Raw genomic sequence first — 24318 nt, 5'->3', positions numbered from 1 at the left:
GCTCAAGACTTTTGTAGTGTGAACAGAGATTTGGGGGAGGGGGAGAAGCCATCTGCTCCAGAATAGTCTTCGAATGACACGATCAAATGACTGCAGAGCAAACTGGAGGGAGTCCAACAGAAAGTTCCCGTCTGCTGCATCCAGCCCCAACCAGCACTCGAGCCATTGTGTTTATGTGAAAGCTCACACGCAGGTTTCAAAGGCAAGGCCGTGATAACCGGGAATGTAAGTGAGATGAGTGTGGAAAAGGCCATGTCAGGGGAGCTTTCTCACCCTGTATCTCACCAGTATACCATTTGGAAAACTAAAAAGCCAGGCTTTAGAGAGAAGCTCAGTCTTTTTTCCTGATGCCTTCAGCTATGCGTTTGGTTACAATCAATGTATCAGATCAAATGAAAAAGTTGCATTCCTTTGTAAGTTCATTTTTATGTGCTCATCTTCTATTAGTGGTTAGACTCTGAAATCTATTTACTTAAAATATGAGGCAATTTTCTTGTTTTTAAAATATGGCCTGTCTCAATTTGCAAAGCATCCTTGATTCTTATTTTGTTTCTCTAAATACGTGTCTGTATGTGTTTTTTCTTTTTCTTTTTGCTATTAGGCATTCATGCAGCCTCACTTGCTGGGAAATGAGTTCACACATTTGGAGTTTCCAAGGAGAGTACAGAGAAAGGAGCTTGGAAAGAAGATGCTCTACAGGGACTTTAACATGACAGGCTGGTAAGAACATGCCTTCCTCCGCCTCGGCACCACACAGTGTGTGTGAAGGAAGCATCACCACCATAAAAAGTCACTTACACAGTTTGGATCAGGAAGTACAGCCAGAGACCTGGGTTTGTGGTGAAGGACAAGGGGCTACACCTGCCTCTGCTATTTTTGCTTAGGACCAAATCACAAGCCTTGGTTTGCCTCTCTGCTTCTTCGAGGCTCTCCTTGGGGATACTGGACCCCGTGAAACTGACCTGATTTCTCACTTCACATGCAGCAAACATTTGAGGGCTTTAAAAACACATGAAGCTTTATGTGTTTAGGTCAGGGTTATTAAAGAGGTAGAATGACCAAAGGTTTATTGAGCCAGACTGACTTGGGTTCAAATCCTGACTCTGAGTTTTCTAAATGAGCAAAGTTGGTTAAATTGCTTAACCTCTAGAGCCCATTTTTCCATGGATAAAGTGATAAAAAGATATATCCTTTGAAGGCTCATTATCAAGGCTAAAGTTAATGAGCTATTCTCATTAATATCACATTCAAATTGAAATAAGAACTCTTGTCTAGGGGGTTCTCTTATTCCAAAAACACAAGTGTGTAAGCATCAAGACCATTTCTAGAATGGAGCAGTGGCTAAAGTTGACTAAGACCTCATCGTTTCTTGTATCTGACTAACAGATATGATGATAAGTACTTATACTCTATGGTTGATATAAGGATTAAATGAGAGTGCACTGCCTGGCACTGTGTGGGTGAAGATTTGCTCTTGTGCCCTGGCGTCCTAACAAGCGAGCCTCCTGCCAGTCTGGAAGAACATATGAGAATGAGACAATGGACCCTTTCTTCCCCATATCTCCAACAGAGTTGAAGTAGATTTTCTTATCTCTTCCCCATTGACCAAAATAGCAATAGCAGATGGTCACAGCCCGAATTCCCATGGTGATGACTTGGCCAGGGATCTACCGCCAGGCTATATACTGTCTTCAGGGAACAAGTTGAGCTACCCAGGGAAGATAAGAGGCCAATCTAAGGGACTTCTGGTTGTCCTTTGCAAACCAATAGAAGTTCCTCACCTGTATCCACTCTTCTTCCTCTACAACAAGGTTAGCAAACTATGACCTAAGAGTCAGATTCTGCCTACCCCACCTACTTCTATAAATAATTTTTAAAAATTTGTTTGTTTGATCTGTGACTGCCTTCATTCACACTGCAACAGGGCAGTTAAGTAGTTGCATCAGAGACTGGTTCTCAAGCCTAAGAATTTACCCCTGCTCTAAAATATGAATGGATTTATCAGAAAGGGTTCACCTTTGCAGCTCTAAGTTCTGGGGTTTTGATGCCCCAGGGTCATCATACCAACCCTGACTAGGTTTTCTTGTAAATCCATTTTTATTTAGTTAGCAAAATCAGCACTTGTACAGGAAAAGTTTAAGGTGAGAGCTAGTGTAATTCAGCAAAGCATCATGGGGTTTAGTCTGGGAATTGTAGAATTTGGAAAGATGGAAAGTTAGGAACCCACATGGTTGTAAACACATGAAAAGAGGAGATCTAAAAGATGTTGAGGAACATGACCAAATAGAAGAGGAGAGACTGTGAGAGACAGACGGGGCTGGTACTGAGGGAACATGATAGGGAAAATGGGATGCCAGACAAATTTAGATTTACTGGGAGGCTATGGGGTGCTCTTATATATTCCTAAGAAAGAGAACTAAATGAAAGCAATGTTTTTGGAAGGCCATTCTAAGAGAAGTTGGAATGAAATTGACTAGGAGAGAAAGCAGATTCAGGTACCCGGAGAAAAACTATCATAGCAACATTTATGTGAGATCTCAAGGACTAAGTAGAGGAATAGAAGCAGAAAACACAGAAGGAATGAAAATGAGTAAGAAACTAAATGATTTAGGCCAGGGGATAAAGGTAAGTCTTTGACAACACCAGTTGCCTATTTAAATGTGTCTCTTCAACAAGTCTGTAGTCTCCTTGAGGGGGACACCAGTGCCTAGTCCTGTGCCTGACACAGAGTAGACAGGCAGCAATTATGTATTGGCTGAAAGGAAGAAAAGAAGTATAACTGACAGAAGTGGGGAGGTCAATGTTGCAGACAGTCGATGTGCACATTTAAAACAGATTGAGCTTGAGGCAAGGCTGTACCTATGTTCTTTCTATGCCAGAAAGGCAAATTAGATCTAAAGTAGTCAAAACAAATGGTAAATATCTGCCTAGGATTTTGTAATAAGGAAAAGTATCTTTGTTGCAGATGCTTAGTATTGATTCAAAGGGGGAGAAAAACAGCTCATTGTTACTAACTTTGAAAAGCACTCCTAATGAGATAATAGGCATCGTCACTTTAATGGGCAAGATGCTTTCAAAGGCTGTAAAGGTTCCACTCAAACGTCTCTTTGTAAGTAGAATGTGTGATGGGGTTAGTTTTTTTATGTTTCTTTCTCCAAACCCTGGAAGCTCTGTTTTTTGTTTGTTTGTTTGTCTTGTTTTGGTTTGGTTTGGTTTTAGTGGCTTGTACATTTTAATATTTAGCAAATGTCTAAAGATTGTCCCGGTTTTATAATTTAAAAAAAAAATGTAGCTAAGTTCAGGGACTAGATTATATCCAACTTTATATGCACACAGTTACTTTCTTTCAGTCTTGCATGCACACTTCCTCTTGTTCTCTTTCTCATTCTCTCTCTCTCTCTCTCTCTCTGCATTAGCATGGTCCTAAGCAGATAAACAGTCCACAAATGGGCTATTTTTAATTGTATGGAACTTCACAGAAGGTACTGAATAATGAAGGAGCCACAACTGAGAATGGCTTTAGTCAGACGTGATTTGCTGATTTGTTTTCAGCCTAATTCCCCACACGGCTGTTGGCTCGCAACCTTGGCTACAAGCAGATTTATGTGCATCTTTGTGCATTTCCTACCTGTTCTGACTTTTGATTTGAAAATAGGACTTAAGGTGAAGAAAAGCCCTTTCCATCTTTGTTAGAAGAACCTGAGAAATTGAAAACCAGTTTAGGCCAAGCACAGTGGCTCACACCTATAATCCCAGCATTTGGGGAGGCATAGGTGGTAGGATCAGTTGAGTCCAGGAATTCGAGGGTGCAGTGAGTCAGAATCACGCCACTGCCCTCCAGTCTGGGCAACAGAGCAAAACCGCATCTCTAAATAAGTAAATGAATCAATAAATCAATCATCCATTCAATTTAGACTACTGCCTACATAAAGCACCCCCACCCAACTTTAATGAATTCCTTTTTAAAATGTTTTTACTCTCTAACAGAAAGCCTTAGATCTAGCAGTTATTTTTTAGGACTTAAAGATGGGAGGCTGGGCATGGTGGCTGATGCCTATAATCCTGGCACTTTGAGAGGTCGAGATGGGAGGATCACTTGAGCCTGGGAGTTCAAGACCAGCCTGGGCAACATAAGGAGACCCCATCTCTATAACAAATTTTTTAAATTAGCCAGGCATGGTGGCACATGCCTATGGTCTCAGCTCCTCGGGAGGCTGAGGTGGAAGGATTACTTAGGCCTGGAACCCATTTTTCTGAAACCTTTTCACAGGTAAAAGCTGTGAGAATCCTTATAATAAAGGATTACTACTGCAAAGCTGTTTAATCCTTGTAGTAAATGCCTAGTTGTGGAATTTTTTTTCTTCTTCATCACCCACTAATCATCATGATTATGGGGCCGACAATTATTGGAAGAGCTAAGGGCCAGACACTATGATGAGAGCTTTACCTGATTCCTCATACCTAACTCTTAAAACAGTCCTAGGAACTAGGTATATTTTACAGATGAGGAAACTGAGGCACAGAGCTAAGTTGCTCAAGGTTATAGAACTCGTAAAAGGAGAAAGTGGGATATGGATCCAAGCATTGTAACTTCAGAGTGTGTGGTGCTTACTAAGGTGCTGAACTGCCAGATGTGGAATGACTGCCCCTGACTCCCATTTTGCAGGTGAGCACATTGAGGCCTAGAGGTATTAGGCAGTTTGCGCAGCCTCCCCTGATGCAAACGTGTCAGAATAAGGACTAGAATCCAGGTTTCTGACTCTTTGTTGGGGTTCTTACACAATGTGCCAGTCAGCTTTTCTTTAGGATAATTAGACATGATAATTCCGTTTTGAGCTTCGGTGTACATTTAAGCAAGGGCCGTCTATCCACCAGGACCAGGACCGGTGTCTTGACGATCCTATAGGGTCAAGAGGATGGAATGAAGCATATTAGGAGCTGCTGAGGTCGTCACTTTTCTAGTCCCCAGTCTGACCCTGTAGACCATTGGTCAAATTAAACTGATGCTTCACACTTCTCACTAAGAGCCTGTGTCATTTGGGGGTGGGGATTCTGGGGGAAGATCCCACAAGAACCAGTTCTTAGAAAACTTGCCTGCTCAAATTAGAGGAGCATCGCGCCGGCACTCAGTGGTGTGTCTGCCGCAGGAGGAAGTGTGGGAGAGGATGTCAGCTCTGGGAAGCCTTGTCTCATAATTAAGAATGAGTCTGTTGCCTCTTTATGGGGATCCTTTTTTTCCCACCCTCGTGCTTTCTCAGAGACTGTGGAGCAGCTTGGCAGGCCCAAATTGTTTTGAGGACAAAAGGTTATTGTCACCAGGACCTTCATAATGCAGTTGGCCTCTTCCCTGGCTCCCCCACCTCCCCTTCCCCCTCTCCTCAGATAGTTTGCACAGTGGCTTGGTTTACAAAGCCGCTCTCTTCGCAGTGCCCCCAGCGCTGAGTTCATTCCTGATGGAGTCTTCCCTTGCTCTCCCCATCACCCCCTTGGCTCTCACCTCCTGTGCATGGTATCATTGGCCCCAGTGCCAGAATCCTCACGCTGGGGCCCATCCTCCCCATCCCTTTGTGTTGAGCTGCTGTTGCAGGATGCACACTGTAGCTGGCATTGTGTTGCCTTGAGAGCAGAGTATCCCGACCCGCAGCCCTCTGAGATGTCTCAGGCTGTAATTTACTGGTGAGTGTCTGTGTTACCGAGTTGAAACAGCAGTTTCTCACAGCTGGCTTTGTGGCACCAAGTCTCTGCTCCTGTGACCGCTAGCTATTTCGCTTTCTCAAGTAGGATCAGCGTACTTTGTGCCATGTCCAGCCACGTGGGGTGGCAAGCAAGCCAGGGACCCAGAAGGACATGTGTGTGGGAGGGGGCTGAAACTTCACCCATGGCGCCAGGCCAGGTTCTCCGGCAGCTGTTCCTGGGCTGATGGGATTTGTAGAGAGAGCAAGGGCCAAAGAAGAAAAGTCCATCTTGTGAATGCTAGATTGCTTCCAGATGGTTCTGGTCATGAGCAAAGTATACCAGAATTCTTCCTTTAAGCAAAGCCTTTCTAAGGCTATGATGGTCTTATTTCAGGGGCAGGCTGGACTGGTAACTTGAGATCACATGCTTGACTTGGTAAAGAGAGTCCTGTTTTGGTGATAGGCACCTTGCGTACTTTGCTCTGCCAAGCTTCTGGGGCCTTGGGTAAATCCTGGCCTAGGTCTCCCGCTTGTAAAATACTTCCTCTGACCATTGCTGCCAACCTGTAAGTGTGGTAGGGGCAGGGGTGGGCTTTGCTCTGCTTTTAGAGCTGCTGGAAAAGACAGATCCCATTAGAAAGATTCCAGAGATGGCAATGTTTTATTTTGTCCCTTAGAGCCCCTAATTTTTATAATTCTAACTTAATGATACATCACGATAATTTTCCCTCCTCTCTTTTCCTTAAAACTATGAGCAAATAGGGGATTTTCCACTGGGAGCAGAGTGGAGTCAGCTCGTTTTCTCCTTTCAGCACTTTCTGCTTTTATCGAGGCAAAGAAAACCTTTTCCGTTCTCTGTGCTCTCGAGCACGGTAGCCACTAGCTACGTGTGGCCATTTCAATTAGTTAAAATTACATAAATTAAAAATGTATTTCCCAAGTTGCCCTAGCCGAATCTCAGTTGCTCAGGAGCCACATGTGGCTAGTGGCTGCTGAACTGGACCATGTGGATATAGAACGTTTCCATCATCATGGAAAGTTCTACGGGATGGTGCTGTGGTCTACCTTGTAGAAGAGCGTGGGTGTAGTGGGGAATGGGGTGGTGCAAGGAGCTCTCTGTAACTCAACATCCCAACAGCAAAGAGTTTTTTTGTTTTTTTGTTTTTTTGTTTTTTTTAAAGACAGGGTCTCACTCTGCCACCCAGGCTGGAAGGCGATCGCATGACCACAGCTCACTGCAGCCTCCACCTCCCAGGCTCAGGTGAGAAAGAGGGAAAAGTACCAAGTTTGAATTTTTCAATTACTCTGTAAAACTCGAGTCAAGCCTCTTGAGTAGCTGGTACTATAGGTGTGTGACACCATACCCTGCTAATTTTTGTGTATTTTATAGAGACAGGGTTTTGCCATGTTACCCAGACTGGTCTCGAACTCCTGGGTTCAAGCAGTCCTCCTGCCTCAGCCTTCCAAAGTGCTGAGATTACAGGCATGAGCCACCGAACCTGGCAGCAAAGAGTTTTTTAAAAGCTGGGTACTGATAAGTGTGGACAGGGAATGGTGTAGCCACACCAGCCTCTGGTGCCTCTGCTGCCGGACTCTGAGTCTGCAGACAGGTGGGCTTCACACCCCTTTTCTGATCCCCAGGGGCATCAGTCATTGTGCTTAGGAACAACTCACCTCATAGCCAGTGGTCACTTTTGGGCCACCAAGAAGCTGCCTCCAGCTGGCCAGACTAAAGAGAGACCCGTTTCATCGGCCCTAGTCAGTAGTGCACCTCCCCTCCCCAAGCAGCCCAGCAGCCTTCTTTCAGCTCTCTCAGCTGTCTCCTGGATGAGGACCAGCTGTTGGCACTGTTGTCCCTCTTGCTTTTCCTTTGATTTCTTGGGGAGTATCTCAGGCCCTGAGAATATGATTTAAAAGCAGCTTGGTTTCCAACCCTTTCCATTGTGTTTGGGGCGACCTTTATTCTCCATCTATAGCCTGGAGCTTGGCTTGGGGAGGAGAGGCACAGCCCCACAGCATCAGGCTTCTTACCAACAATCCAGATGCTTCCTGGAGAGAGAAACTCACTGGAGATAGTTCCACGCATGGTCTGGAGCTGCCAGGTTGGGTTTTACAAATATAGATACAGCTTCTATCTTATTCTTTATTGCTTTCTTCAATGTCCTCTGACAGTGCATTCAAGCAGGCTGACAAGGAAGTAGATGAGCAGATTGAGAAACGCCACAGAATGCTTTATGAAGCCAGCTCCAGAGCTGCACCCGCATTTAATATAAATTGATTTATTGAATCAAGCACAGAAGCCCTGTTACAGAAACCCCAGGCTTTATCCTCTTGAGGACCACCTAATAAAGCAGCCCCAACTGACACTCCTCATTAGCTTTTCCACAGATCCCAAGGCAGTTTTTAAAGGGACAGTGTCCCTCTTTTGGGCCCGAATTTATATGTTGGCCATGCCTGTGGGTCTAATTAGCTCAGCATTATTAGCCTTCCTTGGAAACCCTGCATTTTTGAACAGCTTGACTCTTGAGTTTTACAGAGTAATTGAAAAATTCAAACTCGGTACTTTTCCCTCTTTCTGCTTTTAATCACTCTTAACCCAGTCTTCGGAAATTTACCTACAGATGTCTCTGGCATTTGGGGGGCACAGAAGGCTCTCTCAGTCCCACCCCAGTGTAAATCCTGATGTTGCTGTCATGCCACAGACCTACCTTGTGAGGAGACTTTTTATACTCACCAGAGAAATATGATATTTTAATATTATAATTACTTCACAAGAAAGCAGGCCTTTCCCTAGTGAAACCTGGTATTCATTTCCTCTCAGCAACTTGTATTTTCATAATTTAATGATTACGGGCCACCTTGGCAGCAGTCTGATTGCTGAAAGCACTCTGAAAATCTGACCTTGTAGAGAAAGGGGCAGGGGGGATCATTTCAGAGAATTTTAACCCCAAACCTCAATAGATTATCCAGGATGGGGATAGGCTGGGGCGGGGATTAGGCACCTGAAAAGTCCCTGTGTTCCAAATTCCAGTGGGGCTGGAGTCTAAGTCAGAATGGGTCAGCCCCACAAGGGGGGGGGCCTCTCCCGGGGCTTCCAGAGCTGAGATGATGAATGGTTATTTGCTATGTGCATGTTCTGCATCTTTTCAAGATTTGCAGCTCTAGCTGCAGGAGCAGCAGGGAAGGAAGCGGGCCCTGCTGCGTGCAGCACATCTCTTGACAGTGATGAATGACTCCCTGCTCCCTGCCCTCCTGCGCAGGAGGCCAGTGGAAGCTATGGGGTCTTTACGAATGGTTGCAAGCCAAGACAGACAGGCTTTGTCAGACCACAGGGAGGAGAAAGAAAAGAGATGCCCCCACCAGCTCGCTCCCTATTGATCATCACTCACCCTGCACACGCATGCACGCATGAATGCACTCACACACGTCTCTCTGCTTCAATGAGTAAAAGTTTATTGTCCTAAAGTGGCCAAACTACTTCCAAGCCTTTCTTCCCCACTCAGACCCTTCGAACACTCACAGCATTTATCTCTATTATCCACATACGTTTAAGCAGAGTGTGTGTACCGCGCGTCCCCTGTGACTGGTGTTTGAGGTTGTACAGTATGTATATGATGAGAACATAGCTACAAGTCATCTGGGGAAGTTTGGGGATGTCAAGTGCTTATAAAAATCTCCCTTAAAGTAGTGTCCTTTTAACCAAGAAGGCCCTGTAGACACTTCTCATATATTTGACAGACTTGTATTGTACACCTACTACACAGTAGATGTTGAGTAGCAGTTAAGAGCGAGGACGCTGGAGCCAGACTGCCTAGCTGGGCCAATCCCCACCTCAGATCATTTTGCCACTCTCAACTTGGCTTCCCCATTTGTAAAATGAAGCTAATAATGGTACTTGAGGCCAGGTGTAGTGGCTTACGCCTGTAATCCCAACACTTTGGGAGGCTGAAGCGGGTGGATCCTTTGTGGCCATGAGTTCAAGACCAGCCTGGGCAACATGGGGAGACCCTGTCTCTACAAAAAATACAAAAATTTTCTGGGCGTGGTGGCATGTACCTATAGTCCCAGCTACCTGGGGGGCTGAGGTGGGCAGATCACTTGAGCCCAGGAAGTCAAGGCTGCAGTGAGCTGTGATCATACCGCTGCACTCCAGCCTGGGCAAAAGAACAAGATCCTATCTCAGACAAACAAACAAAACAGTACTTGATAATAGTTGGGATATCATGGGTTAGTAAGGTTGAGTGCGTTGAACAAAGCCTGGCATATAATAGTGCACGATGAGTGTCTAATACTATAATCATTAGCTATTATGGAGAGTGAAAGGGTCAGCAAGAGCTGCTGCTGGCCTCAGGAGGTTTACAATCTATTATTTGCTGAAATGCTGCCTCTGCAAGGTAATGAGAAGCTAGAAAACAAAAAGACAAAGGAAGGCAGTTTCGAGAAGAAACTAAAGTCAGATCAGGTCTGCTGGCTGCCTCTGCCTAGCAGGTCTGTCCTGCAGCATGGCAGATGAAGATGGGTTTGGCACAGAGAAGGTAGAGCTCTTGTCTGTCAGAAGAGGCACCATCAGTACAGTCAGGAAGCCCGTTGCCAGTCCCTCTGTCCCAGGTACTATATTTGATAGGATGTTTTTTGGTTTGGGGACTTGCTTATATTTGCCTCTGGCTTCTAGATGCTGGACCTTTTTTTTTTTTTTTTTAAAGAGACAGTCTCACTCCACTCTGTCGCCCAGGCTGGAGTGCAGTGGTATGATCTCAGCCCACTGCAACCTCCACCTCCCAGGTTCAAATGATTTTGATGCCTCAGCCTCCTGAGTAGCTGGGACTATAGGCGTGCACCAACATGCCGGGCTAATTTTTGTATTTTTAGTAGAGACAGGGTTTCACCATGTTGGCCTGGCTGGTCTGGAACTCCTGAGCTCAAGTGATCTGACCACCTTGGCCTCCCAAAGTGCTGGGATTACAGGTGTGAGCCACACTGCACCCAGCTGATGCTGGACCTTTTAATGTACTCCTGTGGCCTTCCAAACCATACCCAAGAAACTGGGAGGGTCAAACCTGTCTGTGGTTAAAGCATATCCTTGCACCGGATCAGATAGGACTATGTTAACTTCAAAGAAATTGCCATGTGGCCAAAGACTGACTTTCTGGAATTTTTTTTTTTTTTTTTTTTGAGATGGAGTTTCACTCTTGTTGCCCAGGCTGGAGTGCAATGGCGTGATCCAGCTCACTGCAACCTCCGCTTCCTCTGTTTAAGTGATTCTCCTGCTTCAGCCTCCCAAGTAGCTGGGATGACAGGCATGTGCCACCACGCCTGGCTAATTCTGTATTTTTAGTAGAGATGGGGTTTCTCCATGTTGGTCAAGCTGGTTGTGAACTCCTGACCTCAGATGATCTGCCCGCCTCAGCCTCCCAAAGTGCTGGGATTACAGTTGTGAGCCACTGCACCCGGCCTTTCTGGAAATTTATTCTTCAAATTTAAACCTATTCTTTAAATAGGTTTAAACCTATTCTTCAAATTTCAGCAGTGGGGGAAGTAGATATGTTAGAATGTATGTATAAATAACTACAGGAACACAAAAGATAAGAGTTATACAAAAAGGTTTGAAGAAAATGCCCGTGGCTGTGGTGGAGGGAGTAGTTGTTTTGAGAGGGGAGACTGGGACTGGGGAGGACTTCTTGGAGAAGATTGTTTGAACCAAAGATCTGGATTATGAGAGGGGTTTCAAGAAGGCTGGAGGGAAGGACATTCTGAGCAAAGGGCACTGTGCCAGCAGAAGCCCAGAGGGGTGAAAATGTGATGTGTGTTTTGGGAATTTGGAAGCCAGAGATAATATTCAAAATATTTGGACAATCAAAATGGACGAGTAGGCCCCAGCTGGGCTGCAGCAGGGTCCTAGAAGCCTCCCTGCTGTGCCAGGCATTAACCCTTTATTTACTGTTACATCTTGGGGATTCTAGGGGAGAGTCCAGAGCAGCAGATGGGGGCATTCATGGAGATTGAGACAACCATTGTTTGCCAACTAGCATGGAGTGTTTCAATGTTTTAGCCCTTCGTGTGCAGTTATGTTGGTGTATATCAGCTAGATAACGGTCCTGGGAGGCTCACATAAGTGTCATGTAGGAGGGAGCGAGAGGGTGGAGAGCAGCGGTGGGCAGCAAAGCAGACTATGAAACTAGGTAAGTACATTGGAGTCAGCTCATGGGGAACCAGGCTAAGGATGCCAATAATGAACAGAATTTTATTTTCCCACCCTTAAGAGCTCCACACCTTAGGGTGGAATGTGAAGTATGAAAATTACACACAGGGCAGAAATACAGAGCTGACAATATGTATATTAAGGACACAGAGGGCACTACTAGGAGAAGAGGGAGGGGGCGTGAGCTGAAAAACTACCTATCGGGTACTATGCTGACACTTGGGTGATGGGACCATCTGTACGTCAAACCTTAGCATCACACAATATACCAGTGTAACAAACCTGCACATGTACCTCCTGAATCCAAAATAAATAATAAATGAATAAAAATAAAATTTTTATCAGTGACTTAACAGGTGATTTAAGAAAAAAAAAAGGACGCATGGGCCAATTCTCAGCCTATTTTTAGGATCCCATTTTTCAGGAAATTCCAGAGAAGTAGGTACACTGCCACTCCTGAAATTTTCCAGGTACTCACAGGCCCACCAAGGAAACATTTTCCCGCATCCAACCAACACTTTAGCAGTTATAATTAGTTCACTCTTACCAGAGCTTGATAAATTTTCTGCTTTTCCCAGCTCCCCAGGTTTCCCAGCAGGAAATAGGCACAACTGGTTTCGAGCTGATAATCCTATGAAGATGCTCACCTGCGGTGGCCTGGGGGCATCTTCATCTAAATCATCTGGGGTGCTGGTTTAAAACTCCTTGCTTCTGGGCTTACCCTAGTAATCCACACACAAGAGCTGGAGAGCCACCACTCCAAACCCTGAAAAATCTCAACCTACCACCACTGTCCTCTTGCCTTGAGACAAGTAAATCAAGGACTTATTAAGAGAGAGGCTGAAGTTTTGTGTCTGTTCCTTGCTGGAGCGCTGAAAGCAGATCTCTCTCTAAGGGCCAGGAAGGCTGATAACAAAGATGCCAGCGGTGTTTCAGGACCAGCGTGCTATTTGTCAGTTGCCTGTCTCCTTTGTTGTGATCAGATCATAAGGAAAGCTTCAGAAGCCTCATGAAGGGATGGAGCACATTCACTTTTTGTTCTTCATCTGGTTGTTCTGGCAAAAGCAATGATATTCTGCCATATTCCAGATTCAGATTCCGCTGAGATGGGATCAGCCTTGTCAGTCTTCCAGGGTAGGTCAGATGCTATGTATCTCTCTCTGTACCTAAAGGACAAGGCACAGAGCTTCATCTCTGTGAGACAATCAGCTTCAACTACTATTCATTCAGTGAACCAGGTGTTAGGTTGGGCATTGAAGATACAAAGAGGAAAAAACAGTCCCAGGCCTCATGGTGTTTACAGTCTAGTGTCAGGACAGGGCCATATATGGATGATTAGTTTCATACAAAACTGATAGACGAAGGTTTACCTAGAGTGAAGCTTTGTCATCTGGGGCAATTACTGAAAACATTCCAGGGTCTACCTTATCTGCTGCATTAGAATCCCTATGGATTCTGCATTTTTTAATCAGCGCCCCAGGCGATTGCTGTATATCCTTAAACACTGGCTTTGGGCAGCCCTAGACTTTGTTACAATGGATATAAACAACAGTTTGCAGAAGTGATTAGTTAAAGAGCATTGTGCAGCCTGGGCTATAAAAATATTGGGACTCCTGGGCTGCTGGTGGTCTTCGACCCGGTTATCCCCTTGCTATTGCTTGGGAATGTCTTTATCCACCTGCAGTGAGCCAGTGACTGTTCATAAGGTGCCAGTAGACTGGACTAGCAGTGGCTGATAAGGGATGGCAAAGCCTTCAGGTATAGCAGTGGGTCAGGGTCAGATTAGGCCTCCTCTTTTTCCTTTTTTGTGCCCATAACCTGGATAGTCCAGCCTTCACACATAGTGTAAATACATGGGATAGGCCAGGAGACCGTGCTGCCCAGGGCATTTAACTTATTGGTTTCTCATTCCTGCTCATCCTCAGTAAATGCTACAAACCCCATCCCCAAGGGGTCCCATTGGATCACGCTGTGGAAAGCTGGGCACCTAGGTATGAAAATTTGGAGTCTGAGTTTATTGCACCCGAACACTTCGAATGCCAAAGCTCAGGTTAAATCTAATTCTATAGTGACCTTGTACAACTGCCATATTGTTAAGAGACAACCCTAGTTTTCAACCCTAGGAGTACTGATATGTTTAACTTCTATGAGACTTACCATTATAAAAAAACCTAGAAGGTGAGGATGAGCTTTAAAATTTTTTTTTACAATTTAATTTTAGGAAGAGAATTAGTAATTAAACATTCTTTTGCATATCATATCATTTTGTGGTATTTATGCAGATTCCTAGCTCTTCACAGAAGGGCAGAGAAGCGTGGTTAAGAGTGTAACGCAGTTGGGACAGACCTGAAGTGAGCTTGACTCCTATTTCCCCCCAGATGTACGACCTCTCTTATGCCTCCATTTTCTTATTTGTGTAATGAGGATAATGTTTCTATCTACCTTACAGTGTTACGGTGAGGATTATGTAAGTTTTAAAACATATAAATCCTTAGAGCCTGGAACAAAAAGATTGTATAATAAACATTGGGGTATGTGAAAATCCGTTAACTGTTGGGCATGAGGTGAGAGCAGAAAATTTAACAACAGCTGCCTTTGCTCTCCATCCTCTGAAACAACAGGGCCACCTTGATGCAGGAGTTAAGAGTGTGGTGTTCCTCCCATTGGTAAATATCGACAGCTGTTACTCAGGCCTGTGCTTCTTCCCTTGGGGGCCTGAATAATGTGGGGGTTAGCGGAAGATTTCAGAAGAGTATGGGAAGCTACAAGATAAGCCTGTATTTCACCTGAAAATTTTGGGAGTGAGGTAGAAGGACTTCATGTGTAGACTTGTGCAAAACTCTCATGGTTTTTAAAGATAAAACAGAAGACTCAAAGCACTGATGCTTGAGCTCTGCACTGTGTAATGTTATCAGTTCAAAGGCACTTGGGTGGAAAGCCTTGAAATGATGTAGCATAGGGTAAAGTCCTTCCATGTGGCTTCTCCCAGGGGACACTGCAGGACCCTGCTCCATGATACAAATATCTGCCTGACCAGAGTGGGAGAAGCTTCGTGAGGGAAAGCTGCAAGGGCCGACACAGAGGAACTGCCTGTGCAGCAGAAATCCTCTTTGTAATTAATAATCTGTTTGCTATTTTCACCCCACCGTTTGTAGCTATGGGGTCAATTTTGTTCATATCCTGATTTGTATATATTGACTTGATCTCATACAGTATAAAGGGAATGTCAATGAAATTCATGTTTATTGCAGAATAAATGGTCCCTGAGAAAGCTGAAATCACTCCACATTTGTGTGTTCATGGAGTAAGGGTCTCTGACTCATATCCGTGGAGAGAGCTAAATGTTATTGATTAGAATATGAAGCTGTTATGGCCAAGTGTAAATGCACATCAAGTGGATACTGAATCAGAAATAATTTCCAAATCCGGAATTTCCTTAAGAGTCGTTCATAATGTTTTATCCTGAAATATTATTAGTTCTGTTTTATACATACACGTGATTACTTTTTAAAAAAATACTGATTGAATAATTTTTTTCCAAGTGAATCCTTTTCTGCTGCGGAACTCTGCCTATGAATCGAAAGGTGACTTTCACTTTGTTTTCTTTATTCTACTCCATATACCCAGCACTTGTGCCAGTGCCTGGGACCTACTAGGTGCTCAGGAAATATTTGCAAATGAATCCAATAGAACCCATTGTTTTTATCTGGTCAAAGTCTGAGCTCCTAACTTGGAAGCTACTTAGAGCAGGTTCTGTTCTTCTACCAAACTTTGAGCTGTGGGTAGGAACCCATTTACAGGATTGTGAAATCAGTTTAATATATGAAGAGCAGCATTTTAAACAATTGAATAGCACAGGATAGAAAGAAAATATCAGTGTATATCACACACTTAGGGTAAATATTGTTTTTTGCAATCTGTTTGTGCATACATTGGGTCAACAGGATTGATATATTTCTTACCACTGGTGAAACCTCTGCTGTAACCCAATAGACTCTCCCAAAGAACATTGACCAGTAAAATGAGATCAATCTCCGTTGCCTCTTGCTATTCTCCATAGTCCTGGTGAGAAGAGTCTTTAGGCCAGAAAAGAGGAATGGTTACCACTCTCAGAACTCTAGGCAGGGTCTGGCTCAGGCGTACTGATGGGGAGTAGTGGGGAGCTAGGCATTTCCCCAGGGACTGTGGATTAACCCTACCAATCAGGCAACTTCCTCCAGGGCACTTGCATTGTCGGGGACCAGAGCTTGGGCCCCATTATGGAGCATTTTCCTGGAGAAGAGCCAGCAGCCTTTCATGTGGCTAAGGAGATGAGTAGGTGGTTTCTCTCATTACGGGGAGCCAGGTATGCACAAGCTAGGCTGCTACCAGCCCTCTTCTGTTTATCACCAAATATTAATCACACTCACAATTGAAAGGTACTATTTGTGCCTGAATCTAACTTGCACTGTCTTAGCAGAAGTCTATCAAGTCATTCACAGCTTAAGGCCTATAGGCTTCAACTAATTTAAAGGATACTCCAAGAACCAAAGAAAGAAAACAAGGTAGCATTTGTTCAGAGAGCCTCTATCCCACAGGGTAACTTTCCCAGGGATCATATCATTCAGATACCTACTGAAAATACCTTCCAACACATAAATTCAGGAACCCAATGAGCCAAAATATGACCCCCAAAACTAGATTGATGCATGCCTAAAGCCTGTTATACAGTGGTGAGCCTGGGGCGAGATGTTGGGTCCATCCCCAAACATTCTAAGCCCCAAAACTCCCAGCTGGATAGAGCATGTTTCGCAGCCTCTTCAGACTCACCCCAGGGACTGATCTTGCTCTGTAACTCTGACTTGAGCTTGCCGTTGTTAAGCGTGCCTTAGCTTCACTCTCCTTCACAGCGCAGCTCTGTCTTTCCAGCAGACAGTTTCCATCCAAAGGCAAAGTGAATCTTAGAAACCAGGGGAAAAAAAAGACTCTTAAAAGATGACATTTAAAATATAATAGTAAGATCTAACCAAACATCAAACTCTTCTTGTGTTGCCTTAAAGGAAACACACACACACACACACACACACACTCTCTCTCTCTCTCTCTCTTTTTCTCTCTCTTTCATGTAGTGAGGGGGGAAGAGTTGGCTGCCTGCTGTAAGGTCGCTTAAAGAATCAGAAAGCAGCCTCCATTTACTGAGCACTGTGGTTAGGCTTAGGGCCTGATTCCTTTGGAAATACAGACGGCTGGCAGAAAAAAGGAAGCACGAGGTGGTTGCCAATCCTGCATTGCTTTTTCCAGGAAGGTCTCGGGAGAGTGGGTGTGGGGAGAGGGGAGTCAAGGGAGAGTCTCTGTGGATTCCAGAATTGCTTAACTGGGGTCATGCCAAGCTCTTAAAAGCCTGGAGTCGCATTTGGGCTCCAGGCATGTGTCTGTTCCTGTCCAGCCAGGCCTGGGTGGTGTTTCATCCCAGGCCTCCTGAGATTTAAGCAACTGCTGAGATTTTGTTATAGGAAGGCAAGAAGGGGGACCCAAAATGTTTCTGCGCTCCAGCCTCCACTCAAACCCAACCAGCCCCTATGGAATGTGCCTCTGCTGGGCTAGGACTTAGTTTCTAATGAGAAGAAAACAAGGCTGCCTGTGGCTTTTTCCTCCTCCTGGAGGGGCACTGAGCTCTCAGTTAAGGGGGGGGAAAAAAAAGCCTCCTTTTATGACTATTTCAATCTAACCCAACTATACCTTCTTTAGATTGTTATCTCTGAGGCATCCTTCTGAGTATCTGAGTCCTCATGTTAGAGGAGAACAATGGACTGTTCTGGATAAAGTTGCACGGGTATGTTCCTTCATGCTTGCTGTAGAAAAAATATGAATTAGGTGGCTTGATTGCTCAGCAGGAAATGGTTTTCCTATGGGAATGTGCTGTGTCTTCCTGCTTACAGTTGCCTGTTAGCTCCACCTCTGCATTGAAGAAAGAATGAGGCTCCAAAGATCTTAATAGCCACAACTGATGGCTAAATAGCACCTTATCCTTCACAAAAGACATTTCCAGACATGTTTGCACTTAATCCTTGCAACCGTCCTATGAAGTATCCAGCTGAAGAGGCAGATTCAGTGAGGTCTGAGGGATTTTCCCAGGTTCATACAGCCAGTTCACATGAGGATTGAGATGTGACTTCAGAACCTCTGACTCCAAGCCTGGTGTGCTTTAATACCACAGTGGGCTCTGCCAGGAGGGAAGAGAGACTCCAGGAAGGAAGATCCCCAGGGGAGGAGAGGCAGCCAAGGCAATGTCTAGAGGTTAGTGGAAGAATGTGACTTGCTGGTGTGTGTCATTGGAACTGCACGAGTGAATCGTTGAGATTATACTGTCCCCGAAGGGAGAAGGTCCTGTTATGCCCCCCAGAGGGGATCATGTTCCTCTTAAATGACTTTGAAGTCTTGCTAAGGGAATTAAGACTTAGAGAAACAAGTGGTATCTCTCTCTCTCTCTCTCTCTCTCTGTCTCTCTCTCTGTAGTTCAAAGTCATGACTTAGAAAGGAGAGCGTGGGAAGTGATTTATGTAGATGATGCCAAGTGTGAACTCTAGGTTCCTGGCCCATGGGTTAAGCAATCAGAGTAGGGGCTCTTCCTGGAAATGGAGGAATCCAGCAAAGACTAGGAAGAACTTTTAAGTGAGGAACTTGCCTTTAAACCAAGTTAGAAAATGGTCTTGGTAACACCATATACACTGGTGAATATCTGTGACCAAAAAAACTGCCATTCTGATGTGGTACTAAGGAACTGAGAAAGGAATAGACAAGAGAATCATAAATGTTATTTTTTATGATTTTATAACTATTTGTATATATACTAATAAAGGGAACTTGAAATTTTAATATAAATAGGTGAGCATATGTCAGAGCAATGGGAATGCAGCCATGAATGTTAGCCATAGAAAAGCTAGCTATTAAGGCAGGGTGAATGGGGGATATCTTTAGAGAGAAACTGACATGCTAAGGGAGACATGCCAGGCCTCGTTCATTCATTCATCCATTTGGCTAGTGTCTACCATATGCCTGCACAATTGTAGATACACAGATAGAGAGGTACATAGGAAGAAAGTCTGTGCCTTTATGGAGCTGATGTGCAGGATGTGGGGACAGAAGGTAAACAAATTAAGAGCATTTCAGATTGTGCTTGAAGCACTGAAGCAGGATGAGCAGGAGCAGAGAACACTGGACTTCTAGATGAGTGGTCAGGTGAGGCCTTTCCGAGTGATACCCAGGAGCCAGCATGGCAGGATCAAAGGGAAGACTGGCCCAGACAGAAGGAATGACCAGGCCCCCTGGCATGTCATAAAAAACAAGAAAGCCAGTGTTACGAGAGCGCATCGGAGTGATCGAAGATGTCAGAGTGCAAAGGCCAGATCATGGAGAGCTTCATCATTGGATTCTATTTTAAGATGAGGGGAATTCAATGGAGAACTTTAAGCTGGAGAGTGATGCTTGTGGATTAAAAGAGAAATGTGGGAGATTTGCCAGCAGGCCTCCCAGCCGTGGGGACAGTGTGAGCAAAGCTTTGCTGAAGGGATGTATAAAATTGCCACAAAGACAAAGTATGTTTATGGTGAAGAAGTCCTATAACTGCTGCTCGTTAGAGTAAAAGGGCATCGGGTGTGGCTGCATGGGGATCTTGAGTTCAGATATTCATAGAGAATGTCTGAGCCTGTAAGGACAGCACCTAGCCCGCTAGGGCAGAGGTGGGAAAGGGGTGCTTGTGAGTGAGCATCAGTAGGAACAGCATAGCCAGACTTAGAAAGCAGCTGAACAAGGAGGCTCTTTGCTTTTGTTTTGCAAATATATTATGGAACAAGAAAATACAAATAAAGCCTCTGCATAGGGAAGGTAGTATTAATTTGCTCACTTAACCAAATATTTATTGGGTACCCATTATATGTTGAGCACGCTTCTACGTATAGGAGATGCCACAGGTAGCTATCCCCATAGAACTTAAAGGGCATGAAGAAGCAACAGAAGAAATAACCATAGTAAAGAAGTAAAATTCTTTAAATGTTTGGTGGTGGTGGATGCTATGGAAAAAAATAAAGCAGGAAAGGGGACTAGGACATTTGGGGGACAGGAACAATGTTAAAGAAGACCATCTGGTTACTTGGCTTTTATTTAGAGTGCAATGGAAAACCTTTGATGGGTTTGAGTAGGGTAATGACGTGACCTGACATTCCAAAATAATTACTCCAGTTGCTCTGAGAACAGGAGTAAGGGACAAATCAGAACAGTTTTCAACACCCTCACTGCCATCCGCCTGGTGACATCATCCTAGCACCATTGCCTCTTGCCTGAATCATTGCACAGAGGCCTGATGGATCCATCCCAATAATGTAGGCAAGAAATATGATGCTAGGGCTATGACAGCAGGGAAGGCGTTGAAATCTGAGGATTCTGGATTTGTTTGAAAGGTAAAGATGACAGTATTTGGCGTAATGTTAATAGGCAAAATACTCAATCCTTGTTTTGTTACTGGAAAATCGAGAAGGTGACAAGTTCTAGCAAAGAAAAGTATCAAAAAGCTTTGCCACAGATGGAGACAGGATCAGGAACGTGTTTAGCCAGAAGGTAGTAAGAATAGCAGGACCAAGGAGGGAAACTGGCCTGAGAGCCTCAACAAAGGAGTGAGAGAGGGAAAATGATTCAGAATTGGAATGGGAATCTCAGAGGTGCAGGGTGTTCTTGCTGCAGGCCACATGACCAGGGTGATGATGGGGAACAGAGAAGAAAGTCAGCAGGAAGTAGGCTAGGAGTTGTAAAGTCAGGAATCCAAAAGCACCACCAAATTCTAAGAAAATGCTGAGAATGACATCCTGGAAAGAGTGGAAAAGCAATCCGAACCTAGGCTGAAGTCATTGAGGCAGGTGGGAGAATGTCCTGAAAGGCTGGTGGGTAAGGGAGGGGGATATGAGGCAGATGGAGGGGCTGACAGAAGGGCATTGAGAGAGCCTCAGCCTAGAAGGGTGGGGTTGATGTCGGAACTATGAGCATCACTCACGTGCCTTAGGAGCAAGAGGGATTTGAAGGAACGGCGTCCACTGGAGGTGATATAAGCAGGAGAGCCAGCTTAGGTTCAACAAGTCAGGCTCAGTTAGTAATCTGTTCTTTTTGGGTAAGGTTTCTAGGTTGGTCGAATACTGTATACATAGATACATTCTGAGTTTGTAAGAAATCTGATTGTTTCTTCTCTTAGCCTTTTGGACAAGATGGAGAAATACTGAGTGGATAATGGTTCAGTTAAGTTGCTTCATAGCCCAAGAGCTATTCCAGGAGAGTTGAAATCCATGAGGACAGTGTCTATCTGGATCAGTGTTGACACCTTTTTAAATCCTAAACACCTCCTCTTTAAATATTAATATCTTATTGTCCACCCTCTACTGTTGAGTCTGTCTTCTGTGCTTCTCCACCAGACAAGATTCTGCTGAGCTTTATATCATCTGTTGTTTGTATTAAAAAGGAAATTGCCGGGTGTGGTGGCTTACGCCTGTAATCCCAGCACTTTGGGAGGCCAAGGCGGGCATATGACCTGAGGTCAGGAGTTGGATACCAGCTTGGCTAACATGGTGAAATCCCATTTCTACTAAAAATACAAAAAATAAGCCGGGCGTGGTGGCATGTGCCTATAATCTCAGCTACTCGGGAGGCTGAGGCAAGAGAATCCCAAGAACCCAGGAGGTGGAGGCTGCAGTGAGCCCAGATCACACCATTGCACCTAAGCTTGGGCAGCAAGAGTGAAACTCCATCTCAGATAAATAAATATAAATAAAAATAAAAAAGGAAATTGATAGGTTCTTCATTTTCATGAAAAAGAATACTGCTGAATATGATTTTTTTGAAGTGCACAAACTTTCCTTCACATGCCTGAAATGTTGCCACCCCCCTTGTGTGGTTAGCTTGGCCTGGAGGAAGGTCTCTAATGATTCCACTTAGCAATTTTTTCAGTGATCTGGATGAAGGTGGCAGTGCTGCTTATCAGATTTAACATGAAATAGCATAGACAGAGAGCTGATATTTTGGATGAAAGGATCTGAATTCAGGAAGTTGTCAGTGGGTTGGAACAATGGACTGAAACTAACAAGATAAAATTAATAAGGGCAATGGAGTCCTTCCTTCAGCATAAAATATCTATTGTGTATGTCATTATAAACTAGAGGAGACCATGAGCCAAAAAAACATGAGAAAAAAAAGGTCTTTTTTCTTGTGGACTGGGGTTTTTCATTTGTTTTCATTCAGAGTCTCCACATGTAACCCCCAAAAAAATACACATAATGGAAATAGCTTCATTAATTTTAAAAAAATGCAAGGTCCAAATAAAAAAAAAGTAATAATTTTTTTTATTATTTGGACCACATCGTAAGTGTTTTCAGTTACAGGTACCATTTGTTGAGGACACTGGCAAACCAGAAAGACCCTAGGGGCCACTACCATACCAGTATTCAGTGCTCAGTTAATGTTTGTTGGACGCATGGGGACTACAGTGGTTAGGATCCCCCAGGTCCTGTGAAGAACAGTTGAAAGAACTAAGGAAAAGGAAACCTTGAGATAGCTCTCTTTAAACAATTGAAGAGCTCTCAAGCAGAAAATAGTCTGGATTTATTTCATAGTCTGTTTTTCCAGATGGGCCAGTGGGTTTGGGTCAGTTTAAGAAAGAATTTCCCAGAGCTGTTCTCCAATGGAATGGGCTGACATTAAGTCCGGTTAAACTCCTAGGACAGTGACATCTGTGACAGTCCATTCAGGAGAGGCCAGGAACCAAGGTTAGGTGTATTGTAGAAGGGATTCCTATTGGGGTACAGCTGACTTGGTGGCATTTCAGTCTTAATGCTGAACTGCTCCTTCCAGTAGGTCCAAACCAACAGTGGCTTGTTTTTACAGCTTTGCACAATCAACATTACAAAGGAAACTATTACTTTAAAAAAGAATTTAATGGAAACTTCTGAGAATAATGCCTCTCAGTTAGGGAAAGCCAAGAATTTAGCAACCCTTTTAAGCCTTGCATTTTTTTTTCTCATCTAAAAAAATGATTCAGTTGGCCTCATAAATACTCACTAAGGAATTGGCCCAAAATATTAATAAGAGTTTGTCTAGAAAATCTTTCCTAAGCCTTTCAGTATTGCTATCTTGTAACAAATAATATAATCTCTGGTCAGTCATATTACTGTAAAACTAGGGAGTGATTTGTTTGGGGGGCTAGTTCTTAAAAATTTAATTAGGATTTCAAAAATCTTAGGATCTGGTGTAGAAGAATTGGTTCTATGACTGGACACACTCTTTTCATCTCAAATTCAAAGTACCTCCATGTCTTGGAGGTCTCAAGCTTCACTCTCCTATCTTCCCCCAAATGAGAAAGAAGGAAACCAAGGACAAGCTGGAAGCATAAATTCAGGCCGATAGCCTTGACATGGACTATAATATAAAACAGGCTTTCCAAGTGGGCCAGAACTTAGATGGCCTCCTTAAACTGAGAGCAGTTTGAGGAAGGTCTGTTCTCTGTGGGAGAGGGCTTGGTTGACTCTGTGGTCACTCATTTCTGGTGAGATGGCCAGAAAAGCAGCTGCAGGTCTAAGAACATGGATCAATCCCAGCATTTTGGGAGGCCGAGATGGGCAGATCACCTGAGGTCAGGAGTTCAGGACCAGCCTGGTCAACATGGTGAAACCCCATCGCTACAAAAATACAAAAATTAGCTGGGCATGGTGGCGCTTGCCTGTAATCCCAGCTACTTGGGAGGCTAAGGCAGGAGAATCGCTTGGACCTGGGAGGCAGAAGTTGCAGTGAGCCGAGCTTGCACCATTGCACTGCAGCCTGGTCAACAGAGCGAGACTCCGTCTCAAAAAAAAAAAAAAAAAAGAAAGAAAAAGAACATGGACCATCACTTCTACTGACTTTCCTCTCTTCTTCCCTGTAGACCCAGTACTGTAGTAGCCACTGGTTTTGTACAAACATGATCCCCTTTTGTTCTTTTGCCATTCACACAGAAAATTCCCCTTCCTCTTTTGCCAGAAGTCTTCTTTTCTTCATCAGATATCAGCTGGTCACCCAAAGAAAGTGGACAATAATGGTCTTCTTTCAGACTCTTGGACTACAATGAGAAATTCCCAAAGCTAAGTCCTGATATCACATTTCTTTGTCATGTTTTCTGGAAAAGTCCAAGTCCAGTTTTAAGGCCACTCCACCTTTTTGATCTGGGAGGAGTCACTGAACCTCTCTGGGCTCAGTTCTCTCCTCTAAGACAGGACATTGCAAGGCCATTGAGAGATTTTAGATCCTATAAGTCAGCACAGAGCCTGGTGTCTGGCATGTAGAAGATGCTCAGTAAATCATAGCTGCTGTGATTACTATTAGCTATTATTAATTTATACAGACTCTAATCAAGTTGCCAGTTTTAACTCTTGAGTACTATGTTTTATACTTTATTAC

General features: G+C 44.1%; 1 protein-coding gene and 1 long non-coding RNA gene across 5 annotated transcripts in view; one reads left to right on the top strand and one right to left on the bottom strand.

Moving 5' to 3' along the window:
- Nucleotides 1-24318, top strand: part of PPM1H (protein phosphatase, Mg2+/Mn2+ dependent 1H) — a 284632-nt gene that overhangs the window by 207878 nt on the left and 52436 nt on the right. For all 3 annotated transcript variants that reach the window (XR_499243.3, XR_012094526.1, XM_008003881.3), the window contains exon 6: nt 602-720. Coding sequence is in view for 1 of the 3 variants with exons in the window: in XM_008003881.3 (XP_008002072.1) it covers nt 602-720 (119 nt within the window). In the remaining 2 variants the exon portion in view is untranslated. The remainder of the gene's footprint in view (nt 1-601; nt 721-24318) is intronic.
- On the bottom strand, nt 11897-18145 carry LOC103238627 (uncharacterized). Of its 2 annotated transcripts, XR_499242.3 has the most exons (3): nt 17593-18145; nt 16684-16813; nt 11897-13040 (listed from the first exon to the last, which is right to left on the bottom strand). It is a non-coding gene; the product is annotated as an uncharacterized lncRNA (long non-coding RNA). The 2 variants fall into 2 exon arrangements; XR_012094527.1 differs by having other exon boundaries at nt 16684-18145.

The sequence above is a fragment of the Chlorocebus sabaeus genome, chromosome 11 (genome assembly GCF_047675955.1).
Source record: "Chlorocebus sabaeus isolate Y175 chromosome 11, mChlSab1.0.hap1, whole genome shotgun sequence".
Lineage (NCBI taxonomy): Eukaryota > Metazoa > Chordata > Mammalia > Primates > Cercopithecidae > Chlorocebus > Chlorocebus sabaeus.
This window is presented reverse-complemented; position numbering and strand designations above follow the sequence as displayed.